This window comes from Oryctolagus cuniculus, chromosome 4 (genome assembly GCF_964237555.1).
Source record: "Oryctolagus cuniculus chromosome 4, mOryCun1.1, whole genome shotgun sequence".
Taxonomy (NCBI): domain Eukaryota; kingdom Metazoa; phylum Chordata; class Mammalia; order Lagomorpha; family Leporidae; genus Oryctolagus; species Oryctolagus cuniculus.
In genome coordinates, this window is record NC_091435.1 from 122,054,246 (window position 1) to 122,067,287 (window position 13,042).

General features: G+C 51.1%; 2 protein-coding genes across 2 annotated transcripts in view; one reads left to right on the top strand and one right to left on the bottom strand.

Moving 5' to 3' along the window:
- The window catches only part of MFSD1 (major facilitator superfamily domain containing 1), a 102,665-nt gene extending 89,738 nt beyond the window's left edge, over positions 1 to 12,927 (bottom strand). Inside the window, exon 1 of the mRNA XM_070072600.1 lies at positions 12,907 to 12,927. The gene's annotated coding sequence lies outside the window, so the exon portion shown is untranslated. The remainder of the gene's footprint in view (positions 1 to 12,906) is intronic.
- RARRES1 (retinoic acid receptor responder 1) overlaps positions 10,834 to 13,042 on the top strand; it is a 50,152-nt gene continuing 47,943 nt past the window's right edge. Inside the window, exons 1-3 of the mRNA XM_070073247.1 lie at positions 10,834 to 10,869; positions 11,893 to 12,010; positions 12,105 to 12,314. Of these exons, the coding sequence (XP_069929348.1) occupies positions 10,834 to 10,869; positions 11,893 to 12,010; positions 12,105 to 12,314 (364 nt within the window). The remainder of the gene's footprint in view (positions 10,870 to 11,892; positions 12,011 to 12,104; positions 12,315 to 13,042) is intronic.

Sequence of the window (13,042 nt, forward strand, 5' to 3'; positions counted from 1 at the left end):
TAGGGGTTAGAATCTCAGGGCATCAACATAGGAACTCAGACCATCGCCGTAAGGAGGAAAAAAGAAGGGGTGTTGGACAAGCAGAGAGCAGCACGTGCCATAGCCACCACCACTTGTCATTTAGCATCTGTCACTGTCCCTCGGAGGACTAAAACCCCATCAGCACAAATGAATGGACTGAGGGTGCAAAGTCAAATAGGAGGCCAAGGCCACCAAGAAGAGAGGTGAGTGCAGGCCATGTGCTGTGCCTTGGCAAGGAACTGGCCACAGTTAGCACTGGGCCCTGGACTGTTTTGTTTATTAAGAACAGCATAGTTGTAAATAGAAAAAGGATTGGGTAAGTCTTCTTTTTCTTCCTCAAAACTCTGGTGGAATTGGCATCACTGTTCAAAAGAAAGTTCTACCAGAATGTACTGTTTTTAAAAAAAGAACAAAACGACTGAAGAGTGGACCAAAAGGAAGCAGGCTTTGTAGTGGGTGGGTAAAATGATGAGGTTTGTTCAGGATTAAGGGATACAAAAGCACTAATCCTGGTTGGACAACGTCTCAGCCACAGCTCTAATCCCCCACTTGCTCTCTCCCTGTGGCTGCAAGGTGCCCACAATGAGGTGCCCACGTGACCCTGGCTGCCTCCCAGCACCTCCTCGCAGGCACCCAGTTTCCTCAACGGCTCAGCAGCAGTGTCGTAATCCAGCAGCTGCAGAAGCCTGGTCCACAAACAGGAGCCAGCAGCATCGTCATGACCTGGGAACCTGTTAGACGTGCAGAGCCTTGAGACAGTCCCAGACCTACTCCTTCAGCACCGCTGGGTGTGGGGCTCAGAGTCTGTGGTCTAATGAGCCCCCAGGGACTCTGAGGAAGGCTCAAGTGTGAGAACCACCAGCCTGGAGCAGTGTCTAATAGCGGGAACCTGGGCAACAAGGGCAACAAGCCCATGGTTGTGTAACATACAGCAGAGGCAACACTAAAGCCGTTAAAACATGAAATCAGGGGCCTGGTTGTGGCACAGCGGGTTAAGTCAAGTCCCAGCTGCTCTGCTTCCTAGCAGCTCCCTGCTAACATGCCTGGGAAAGCAGCACAAGACGGCCCACGTAATTGGTTCTCTGCCACCCAAGTGAGAGACCAGGATGGAGTTCCTGGCTCTGGCCTGGCCAGCCCTGACCATTGTGGCCATTTGGGGAGTAAACCTGCCAACAGAAGACCTCTCTGTCTCTCCCTTGCCTTCTGTTGCTCTTTCAAATACATGAATAAATCTTTAAAAAATTAAATCAGGGGCCAGCACTGTGGCACAGTGCATTAAATCCCCGGCCTACAGTGCCAGCATCCTATATGAGCGCTAGTTCGAGTCCCAAATGCTCCACTTCTGATCCAGCTCTCTGCTAATGTGCCTGGGAAAGCAGTAAAAGATGGCTCAAGTCCTTGGGTCTCTATACCCATGTGGGAGACCCAGAAGAAGCTCCTGGCTTCTGGCTTCAGATCAGCTCAGTTCCAGCCATTGGTGGCCATATGGGGAGTGAACCAGCAGATGGAAGACCTCTCTCTCTCTCTCTCTCTCTCTACCTAACTCTTTCAAATAAAAAAAAATTTTTGAAAAAAATTTTTAAAATTAAATTAGTCCCTCTGGATTCTCTAGCTGTTAATGTGTTTCTCTAGAGAGAGTTTAGGGTATGAAATGAGTTAGGAAAACCCTGTGCAAGCCTGCAATGGAGTTTTTAATTTTTTAAAAGTCTAATGGTAGCATTTCTTTTCATTGATCCTGAAGGTTATAGACAGGAAGGAATTACTTGCAAAAAGAGATCTTGTTGGAGCCTTTGACACCAAGTGTAGGGATCAGACATATCAAAAGTTTTGCTCATTACTAGTTAACAGGAATAGGCTCTAAATACAACATTATCTCTGTTGTGTGCTGACTTGCAACCCCTCCCCCCAAATTCATCTTTGGAATCCTACCTTCCCCCGTATCCCAGAATTACCTTAAAGAGGTAATGAAGTTAAAACAAGGTCACCAGGGTAGGCCCTAATCCAATACAACTGGTCTCCATGTAAGAAGAGGGGATCAGGATACAGACACACACTGAGGGAAGAGCAGGGGGAAGACCAGGGAGGAGGCCACCATGCACAAGCCAGCGGGAGACGCCTCCAGAGAGGCGGCCCTGCCAGTGCCTCCACATGGGACTTGTAGCCTGCAGAATTGTGAGAAAACAAATCACTGTTGTTCAATCCACGTAGTCTGTGGCATTTTGTGCTGGCATCCCAACAAACTAACACAGCACACAAAGACTCTGCTTGTGATGAGGTTGGGCCTTGCCCGGCAATGACTGTTGTGATAGGCATTTGTTATTCCAAAATTGCCAGTGCTCAGCCTGCTGGAAAAGGTAAACACACTGGGCTTTCCCACCCCCTGAAGAACCTGGGTCTGGCCATAGACATGCTTTGGTCCATAAAAGGGGAGCTAAGTGACATGTATCCCTCCCGGATGGGGACTTCAAGTGTCCAAGCATAATGTATGCTGTTCTCTGTTCCCCTGGTCATAGCAGTGAGCAGAGCTCCGGGAGCTGGTGCTCCGTCAGCCTGCCTGTGGGCTAGGGGTAATGGTGAGCACATCGCGGAGCCCCCAGCAACCCATAATGGACTTTGTCAGGAGAGCCACAAACACAGCTTCGCCATTCAGTCCTGAGAAGAGGGCACTGTTTGTTATTGCAGCATGTCCTGCCCTATCCTGACGGCTACATCTGTTTACCCACAAAGCAAAATAGGAATCATTTATAATCTCATTGATTTAATTGCATTGATTGTTTCATTTAGTTCAGATAATAGGCACACCAATTAGACCTCTGATCTTTCAGGGGTTTGAATTTTTCAAAGCTTAAAACATCCGATACTAAGGCCATGTCTTGATACCTGCATGCTGGGAAGAGGCCACAGGGCTTCCTGCAGGTGGGAAGATGTCACAGAGATGAGTTCAGAATCAGGTGGGGGTGGGGAACACCTGTGCAAGACTCTGTGCACTGGGGAGATGCAGCTGAAGGACAATAAAACCACAGGGCTTCCTACTGGAAGCTCTCGCAGGTGATGGTGGAATTCAACCCACGCCCAGCCTTGTGCACAGAAGAGACTGAGCCGGTTTGAGTGGTTGAGCTGGGGCTAGAAAGATCTCATTCCTCCTGACCCTCAGAGCAAGGCTGTTTGCATTGTACCATACTTATTAGTCCTTGAAGAATCAAAACACAGTTTCATTTTAGCCAAGCATAGGAACTCCTTATCCGAAAGCCTGACCAATGCTGTTATTCGCCAGCCAAAATGTTTTTGCACTAGCATGGATTTCAAAAAAATTAGTGTTCATCCAACACAAGTCATTAGTGCATTCTACATTCTTTTCAGCCCAGGGTGCAGGAACTCTGAGAAACTTCTAAGAACAAACACCCTAGGGGTAGCACTGTGGCATAGTGGGTAAAGCCACCGCTGGCAACACTGGCATCCCATATGGGGACTGGTTTGAGTCCCAGCTGCTCCACTTCTGATCCAGCTCCCTGCTAATGTGCCTGGAAAAGCAGAGGAAGACTGTCTAAGTGCTTGGGCCCCTACACCCTGGTGGGAGACCTGGAAGAATCTGCTGACTTCTGGCTTCAGACCAGCCCAGCTCCAGCCACTGTGGTCCTTTAGGGAATGAACCAGCAGATAGATAGATAAATAGATAGATAGATAGATAGATAGATATCTCCCCCTCTATTCTCTGCCCCCCCATAACCCTGCCTTTCAAATACATAAATAAATCTTAAAAAAAAAAAAAGAACAAATGTCTACTGCTGGACTTTGAGGTCTTCTACTTTGGCCTCCATCCCAGGTGAGTAGCCACTCGCCCAGCCCAGCCGGCCTCACTGCTGTCCCGTTTGGTCTACAGTTTGCTCACTCAGACGCCTCTGTCAGCCTAGAGCAGTCTGCCCTTGGCTGTTCTAAGAGCTTGCTTACTCTTCTGAAGCCCCACAAATCCAGCTACTCCCGAGGAGACTCAGGCTTGAAGACCCAGCCATGGTGCCACTGCCTGCAGGGAACGCAGCCAGCCTCTGTGTTCCGAATCGTTTAGCAGTTGCATCATCGGTTTCTTAGCTGATTTGCTCATCGGGACTTTTGTTTGTTCTCACTATTTACACACATGTCATAAGGGGAGAGCGTGGGCTTCCTAATCCATTGTCTTTGGATTCAGGCTGCTACGCATGGGCAGGTGCTTACTCTGTGGTATGAGGAACTGGTGTCCATTTGTCCTGATAACACTCTAAGCAAGTCTGACTGAAGATCACTTGTGTCATAAAGCTGTGTCATAAATTAATCGCTCCAGGAATTTCATGGTGTACAAATATTAACAAGTGTTAGGGATTTTTCTGTGAAGTTTTCCTTAAAGAACATAAAACTCTAAACATTATTCTAAAAAGAAAAAATGAACTTTAAAATCTTTATTTCACATTGGCTCAACCAGGAAAGAATAAAGTTTTTTATTTCAAGCTTTGTTTAAACATCCTTTGCTTGAAAAATTGAAACAGTCCCAATCTGAAATTTATTTTGCATCCCAGTTTATAGACAGGATTACCAAGGGGAAAGCCAATTCATTTTTGAAATGGCAAATTCACCAGAAAATATGTAATTGAGCTATAAAGACACTGTATTCTTAACCAGCATGACGGGCCCAAAACGAGGTCCCACCTCGGAAAATTACAAAAATCCAACACTGATCATTTTCATTTCATTACATTTTAAAAACCATCTGTTGACAATTATGTGTCAAAATGGGCTTGTCAGATCTTTCCAAGGGAATACATTTTTCTCAAATCCATATAATGTAAATTACTTTTAGTTTTAAAAGTGAACATATGGGTGGTTTTAAAAGAATTGTTTCCTGTTTATACGCAAGCAGAGCAGAGAATTGCACAGTACTTGTGTTAAGCCGTTCAAGCTCAGGAACAGTATAGCTCTGTGCCAAGAGAAGTCAAGCAAAAACGCTGTCTCCATTGTGTATTTTTTTTTTTTTTTTTGGACAGGCAGAGTGGACAGTGAGAGAAACAGAGAGAAAGAAAGGTCTTCCTTTTCCATTGGTTCACCCCCCCAGTGGCCACTGTGGCTAGTGCACTGTGGCCGGTGCACCGCACTGATCCGAAGCCAGGAGCCAGGTGCTTCCTCCTGGTCTCCCATGCGAGTGCAGGGCCCAAGGACTTGGGCCATCCTCCACTGCACTCCCGGGCCACAGCAGAGAGCTGGCCTGGAAGAGGGGCAACCGGGACAGAATCCGGCGCCCCGACCGGGACTTGAACCTGGGGTGCAGGCGCCACAGGCGGAGGATTAGCCTAGTGCGCCGCGGCACCGGCCTCCATTGTGTATTTTCACTAACAACCAGTATTGAGCTCACAAAATCATCCAAAAATAAGAGATTCGATGTGTTTCATCTTCTTTAGAAGTCACCAGTTTGTAGTTGGCCCAAATGCTACTCACAGTGCCCTGAGCATCCCTGGTACCCAACATCCAGCCAGGCTCTTGGGGATGTGAAGAGAAAGAGAGAGGCCCCCAGTGTCAGAACCGAGGTCCGCTACATTCTTCCATGCCCCCAGTATCCAAGAGAATAAGCGGTGACAGACACAGTCATCGCATCTCCTCTAACGGGGATCTTCTAGGGGCAGGCATTCACTCTAGTGGCTAAGACACCCGTGTCCCACATCAGAGCGCCTGGACTAGGCTCCCAGCTCTGGCTCCCTGACTCCAGCTTCCTGGGAGGCAGCAGTAATGGTTCAAGCAGTTGGGTTCTTGCCACCCATGTGGGAGACCTGAGTTGAGTTCCTCACTCCCCATTGCAGGCATCTGGGGAGTGGACCAGAAGATAGGAGCTCTGTCTCTCTGCTTGTCAAGTAAATAAATAAATTTTTAAAAAGTAGAAATGATTGGGGCTGGTGCTGTGGCACAGCAGGTTAAAGCTGCTGCCTGCAGTGCCAGCATCCCATATGGCTGCCAGTTCAAGTCCTGGCTGCTCTACTTCCAATCCAGCTCTCTGTTGTGACCTGGAAAAGCAGTAGAAGATGCCCCAAGTATTCAGGTCCCTGCATCCACATGGAAGACCTGGAAGAAGATCCTGGCTCCTGGCTTCGGATAGCCCTAGCTCCGGCTGTTGCAGTCATTTGGGGAGTGAAGCAGCAGATGAAAGACCTTTCTCTCTGTCTTTCCCTCTCTCTGTCTGTGACTCTGCCTCTTAAGTAAATAAATAATTCTTTAAAAAAAAGTAGAAATGATCTTTTAATATAGTACTAAAAATTGAGTGGCTCCTTCAGTATTCTTCTCTTGAAATAATTCCAGTTGCCCTGAGCATAAGTCGTAGTTTCTGGCCCTTAACTGGCACAGGTGCTGAGATTTAAACAGCTCAACTCCGCCTTGGGTTTCACCGTTGTGGAATGCATGAACAGTATGCAGGTGGCCAGACCTGAGTTGGAAACTCTTCCTTTGCTGGTGATGGAACTTTGGACAAGTAACTTAAGCTCCCTCTGGCCTCCAGTTTACTCCTCCAAATCATGGAGATTAGACAAGGGGATCCAGTAAGGGAAGGCATCTGACACTGTACCTGCAACACAGCCCCCCAAATATTACTTTCCCTTTCCCTAAATGAAACTGCAGGGCAGTCAGTCACCGCTGTGCTATCCGAAGCAGTCGCCCCAGCCACAAATGGTTAGGGATATCTACATCAACTGCAATTACATTAACATTCAGTTCTTGAACTTCAGTAGCCACTTGTCAGGAGCTTAGATTTTCAGACTTCTTCTAGACTTCTAGTCAGTCACTACCAAAGCCATGGCCCGTGAAATATTTCCCGGGTGACAGGAATAAATACGACTGCCCTGTTACCTGTAGCATCTCTGGTTCTTATCCTCAAAGAATTCAATCTCACTAAACTCTAGTGGGAAAGGCTCCCTCCTTACCCCCACAGATGTAGAAAACTTCAGCTGACTATCCAACCACAGGGCCTTTGCACAGCAGCCTTTGCCTTCCCACTGAGAGTCAAGTGAGGGGTGAGCAGGTTGCTGGAAGATGGGAACCCTGAGGCTTGTTCCCGGAATGAAATACCACCTCTGGGGTCTCACTGCAATCAGCATGTGCCTCTGACAGGTTATGGGAACAGTGTTGAGGGCACTGTGAACCCCTAGCCCCTCTAGGCCCTAGCACTTCCACAGGAGAGTTCAAGGAGCTGTAGGAAAGTAGCTCACTCCATTGAGCGGGGTGTCTGTTCTTTCTGTGAACAGCCAAGTGCCTTCCTACAGGGTTTCAGGACAAACATTATGGGTTCCAGAACAGAGCATGGAAAACATGTAGGTCTACAGGGCTTAGCCTAAGCAACAGCCGAGGTGAGCTCGGAGCGAGCAAGGTGTAGGCCCAAGGAACCGGGAGAGCTGCATTTCCCCACGCGTGTTCCTGGCTCCGAGGCTCTGAAACAGCGATGATCTCAGCCGCACCCGAGCTCGGAGTGATCAGCCTTCAGTCGACAAGGCTGCACCATCCCTGTTCTCCCAGTCCCACTCTCACCTCTGCCACGGAGAAGAGGCCAAAAAGAAATATACATTCCCACCGTCCTTAGCTCCTCCTCGAGCTAATGGCTCCACTGGAAGATGAAGGAGGCTTAAGCAATGCTAAGATCTAATTGAATGGCCCAGCCTTGCCTTCCCTTCCCAGTCATCTGCGAAAACAAATCCACAGCCGACTGCATTCTTTTCCAGGCTGTAACTAATCACAGGAATCACAGCCAGCACATGGACAGCCGCGACTTGGGGCCAGGCACTGTCCTAGCGCTTTACATACCCACAGCTGTCAGCACCCTTTGAGTCTCACAAGCAACTCTGAGAGGCACAGAAAGGTGAAGTCACTCACCTCAGCTCACACAGCCCGGCTCTGAGCCCACACCCTGAGCCACCTGGCTCCTGGCAAACAGCAACATAAAAGAACCAAAGGACTGACAGGGACAGGAAGCCCCTCCTGCCCCGAGCTCCCTCTGTCTTCCCCTCCAGAGGCAGGTGTCCTTAGCTGTCTCCGACTTGTCTTTCCAGAGGCATTCTGCGCACGCATCAGCATCTGGAGAGGAGCTGGGGCTATGACAGCGCAGTCTCACTCACCCACAGAGAAGCTGTTTCTTCTTTTCTAAGTGGATACCGAATTTGCTCTCCAAGTGCCCCTGAGTGCAGGGACGAGGAGAGAGGAGAAAACTGAAAGTCTTCAACTAAGTGTGGACGTCTTGGTGCTCACCGCGTTCACCTGTGATTCTGTTGCCACAGCCTGGGTCATAGTTTCTATTTGGGGACCCCTTTTTCCTCAGGTTCCTTTGCCTCTTTGAGACCCACCCCCGCCCCAGTCCTGCTCTTGCTCTCAGACTTAGAGGGTGCAGCAGGTCTGTGGAGCTGAGCGAGGGAGCTCTCCTGGGAAAGGACAGTTGACCAGCCTGGGAGCAGCCACCAGCCCCTGGGGGCAAAGCCTAGCCTGTCCCCTGCGGCTGGTGACGCTCTACGGTTGCGGCCAGCCCGAGCGGATGGAGAAGATGAATGTCCCCTCTCCAGCTGAGTCAGCCCAACGTCTCGAAGTAAGAAGTTACTGTGGTTTCTCAAGGCAGGAGATGGCTGTGGTGTTCCCCAACTAGGATTCCTCCCCCAGCCCCTGGCACAAGCCCGACAGCTGGTGATTCCCACCAGGACTGCCTGTCTCAGCAATCCGCTGGGAACTTGCAGCCAACATCTCAGGAGCGCTCTCAAGCTGGCGTAAGCCCTGGAATTGGCTGACTGGTTGTTAAGGCTAGAGACCGGGCAGGCTTCAGCTGGGGTATGAGGCAGGGGGTCCGTAACAGCCCGGCTGGCCGGTACTGTCCATGCCTCAACTCTGCCTTCTACAGAGTCTGCTTCATCCTGAGCCCTGCTTCCTGCGGGAGGCTAGATGGCGCCAGCAGCTTGGGGCATGTGCCCCCTCTCACAGGTACAGCAGGACAGGGGAGCCTCCCTCAGGAGCCCCCATCCCCCCAGGATGCACTTCCCCAAGTGGGGTCCTCAGCCTATCCTGGAACATGCCACATTGACACAAGAGGAGGGCAGTGGGGGCTGGGCAAGAGGCCAGGTGTGGTCCCTGGCTCAAGGTGCACCCCGCAGGGGTGGAGAGGAGGAAGCGAAGTGAGAATCATGGCAGCAGCACGGGGAGGAGGAGGGGGCAGCTGCTGGGTTCCCCAGGACTTCACCCCTTCTTGGCGGTTTCTCAGGACTTGGCAAAGACAATACTGGGCCTGAGGCTCCTGGTCCCCTAACACCCTCTCCATAAGCAGGGCTGCCCAGCATGGCAACATCACCGTGCCCCGCTTCCTCCACACACCTCTGCCAGGTCCCCTCCTGCCCAGGGCCTTCGGGCAGCCTGGCAGGGACATTGTAGTAGGTGTCCCACACTTGACAACCTACAGAAAAGACACAGCCCCACCCTCTGGGGAGGAGGGTGCCGTGGACTGAACTGTTTCACCCCAGATTCATAGGAACACTGAAGCCCCACGCCCCTGTGTGATGGTATTTGGAGGTGGGGCTTCTGGGAGATCATCAGGGTTAAATGAGGTCACAGGGATGGGACAGACGGGAGGGGGTGGCGGGGGCTGCACCCATGGCATCAGCGCCCTTGTAAGAAGAGACACCAGAGAGCTCTCTGCATGTAAGGCTGTGGCCCAAAGACAGGCAGGCCAGGGAAAGGGGGCTTAACCAGGAAGGGAATCAGCTGGGGCCTTGGCCTTAGCCTTGGCCTTCTAGCTTTCCATTTGTGAGAAAACACATTTCTATTGTTTAAGCCACCCAGTTTGTGGCGTCTACTTGTGGCAGTGTTGGCTGAGTGGTGAACACCCAGCCAACACCCAGCAAGTCCTTCCTGTCCACTCTCTGCCTCCCTTATATGCCCAAAGGGCTGGCACGGGGCAGGCAAGGAGGTTCAGGGGCTACTGGAAGCCTCTACTTAGCACACAGCACAGGGGCCAGTGCTTACAGCCTGCGTACTCAGAACACAGTTCCCCTGGTTCAAGACTTTGTTCTTACTTCAATGATGATATTTTTGGGGAGGTGCAACACCCTGAGCGCTGGCAGTCATTTAAACCACAGTATAGGCCAGCACCGCGGCTCAATAGGCTAATCCTCCGCCTGCGGCGCAGGCACACCAGTTCTAGTCCCGGTTGCTCCTCTTCCAGGCCAGCTCTCTGCTGTGTCTCGGGAGTGCAGTGGAGGATGGCCCAAGTCCTTGGGCCCTGCACCTGCAAGGGAGACCAGGAGAAGCACTTGGCTCCTGGCTTCAGGTCAGCATGGTGCGCTGACCGCAGCAGCCATTGAAGGGTGAACCAATGGTAAAGGAAGACCTTTCTCTCTGTTTCTACCTCTCTCACTGTCCACTCTGTCTGTCAAAATAAAATAAACCACAGTATAAATTAGCTCAACTTCTTTCCTGGAGGTTTTTTTTTTTAATATTTATTTATTTATTTAAAAGGCAGAATTACAAAGAGTCAGAAGCAGAGAGAGAGAGACAGAGGGAGACAGAGAGACAGAGAATCTTCCATTCACTGGTTCACTCCCCTGATGGCCACAACCAGGAGCCAGGGGCTTTTTCTGGGTCTCCCACACGGATGCAGGGGCTCAAACACTTGGGCCATCCTCTGCTGCTTTCCCAGGCCATAGCAGGGACCTGGATTGGAAGTGAGGAGCCGCTAGGACTCGAACTGGCACCCATATGGGATGCCGACACTGCAGGCTGTGGCTTTACCAGCTGTGCCACAGCGCCAGCCCCATTCTGAAAGTTTTAACGTGGGGGAACATGACTGGCCCTGGGGCAAAAGAAGAGTGTGGAGAGGTGAGGCCCGGAGGGAGGAAGACAAGTCTTAGCTCGATGGCAAGTACTCGGGAGCAGGCTTGCGGGGCTGGGTTGACTGACAGAATTCGGAGGCTCCTGCAGAAGTGACCGCCCTTCTGAGCACCGGAGAAACGGACAGGAAGTGCACGGGAAAACAGTATCTCACCCACTCACTGATCTAGAAGAGGTAGCACATATCACAAGGAAGTTAAAAATAAAATCTCATGTACTGATTTTTTTTAGAATAGGTAACACACATTACAAAAACAAACAACACACCCACCATAGAGCAGTGCTGTGCGGTCTCTCTCCCCCTCCTTCCCGCCACCCTCTTGCTAATTCCTGAAGAACCTCCCCCAGAGATGGCCACTGCCCTTTTCCACACGGTCAAGTGCACCCTTGTGCAGCAGCATAATACTTGCCCTGGGCCACGCCTGCCGGCCGTGCACACACTGAACCCCCGCCGTGGCTCTGTACCCGCACACCTGACTCTGCCCCTCAAGGCTCACCACGCTGCTTCCTCCATGGTTGCTCAGGCACGGAACTCGGGATTTTTCCCCCGGCCCTTTACTCTTCACTCTTTAAGAACGCGCGTATAGGTGCCTACTGTGTGCTGGGCACTGTTCTTGGGGACGCAGTGTGTCTGTCTTTGGGGAGGTGACAGTCCAGATGCGGGATGTCCTTTGTCTTCCTGGGTGAGTTTACTGTCGCTGAGAACTCTGAAGGCAAACAACCGCGGGAAAGGGCCTGTGCGTTTTGACTTTGAGACCGCAATAGCCCACAACACAGGGGGCCTCAGTTTCCTCTCTCCACCTCTGTACTGAGCATCTTTTCACAGGATTACGTCACTTCTGTACCGCTACCTTTCTTAAACGCAAACCAAGTTCTCTTTATTAAAAATGCCCTCCATCACCTGAGCGGTGACTAAGGAACTAGGAAATGTAACAGATCAGGAACTCTTGGAGGGGGAATCATCTGGGGCCAGCCAGAACCTGCTGGCTAAGACTTCCTCCTACCCCATAGGGGCAGTCTTCAGATAACCCCATGGATGAGAGGAGGCAGGAAGTGGTGTGTGTGCCCCAGGATGATGGGCCTTTGGGACAATATCGTGAGCAGTTGGCAACATCATGGTATCTGGGGAGTAAGAACAATCCGAGTGCATAAAAAAAGCTGTCTATGAACTGAGACAAAAATATTAGGGTACACATGAAAAGACTGGGGCTGGGTTTCCCTAGTACATAAAGAACTTCTACCGATCAATCAGAAATCAAGAACCCCACAGATGGATGAGTGGGTGGAGAATGTGAGCAAACAGTCTCACAGGAGGAAACACCTTGCCTTCCAGAAAAATCCCTCTTTTAAGGTGAATGCCACCATTGAAAAATGTGTATGTTTTTCTGATTGGCAGCAGTTGGCCCCAATCAGAGCTGATATTGTCAGCCAAAGTTGGGTCCTGCCCTCAGTGCTGATTCAAAGTGACAAGGACAAGGTGTGAGGGTAAAGCACAGAGAAAGATTAATCTGTGGACATGAGGACAACAGCAGACCAGCAATCGGAAGCAGGGGGCTGCAGAGGCCGGGGCAGCAGCACATTGTGGGGCAGCTGTGATAAGGGCCCAAGCTGGCCAGCCAGGTTCAGAGTCTGCCCACAGATTGCCACTCTGAGACGGCCTGCAGGTGGAGAATAACCCTCCCTCAACTGGGCTGCTCCGGCCGCCTGTGGGAGAAGCTCAGTTAAAGATGACAGGGGCAAGCGCGCCCAGGTGCATGAAGAAGGGGAAGCCAGCGAGATGGCCTTGAAGCACAACCTACCACGCTGCTCTGCAAACACGCCGGCAGGAGGTCACGGGGCTGGAATTCCTGAGAGTAAAACCGCGCACCACGGGAATGTGCATTCGATGGCGGCAAGAACCAAGTCCTGGGTTTTACGTCACCCTGTACCTGGCTACGTTGCAGTTTAAAACAACTCACGCTCCAAGTGACCCCTGCGCTCACACAGCAGCGCCAGTTCTCCGGGTCTTGTCTTTCCCCGACTCACCTGTCTAAAGCAGTAATGAACACGTGCCGCACAGCCACACAGGCTAGCCCCAATCTTTGGCCCCGCCGGCGCAGGCTCCTCCTCAACCATGCACTGTCGGGAGAAGGGATTTCCTTGTCCCCACCGTGGGGCTGGG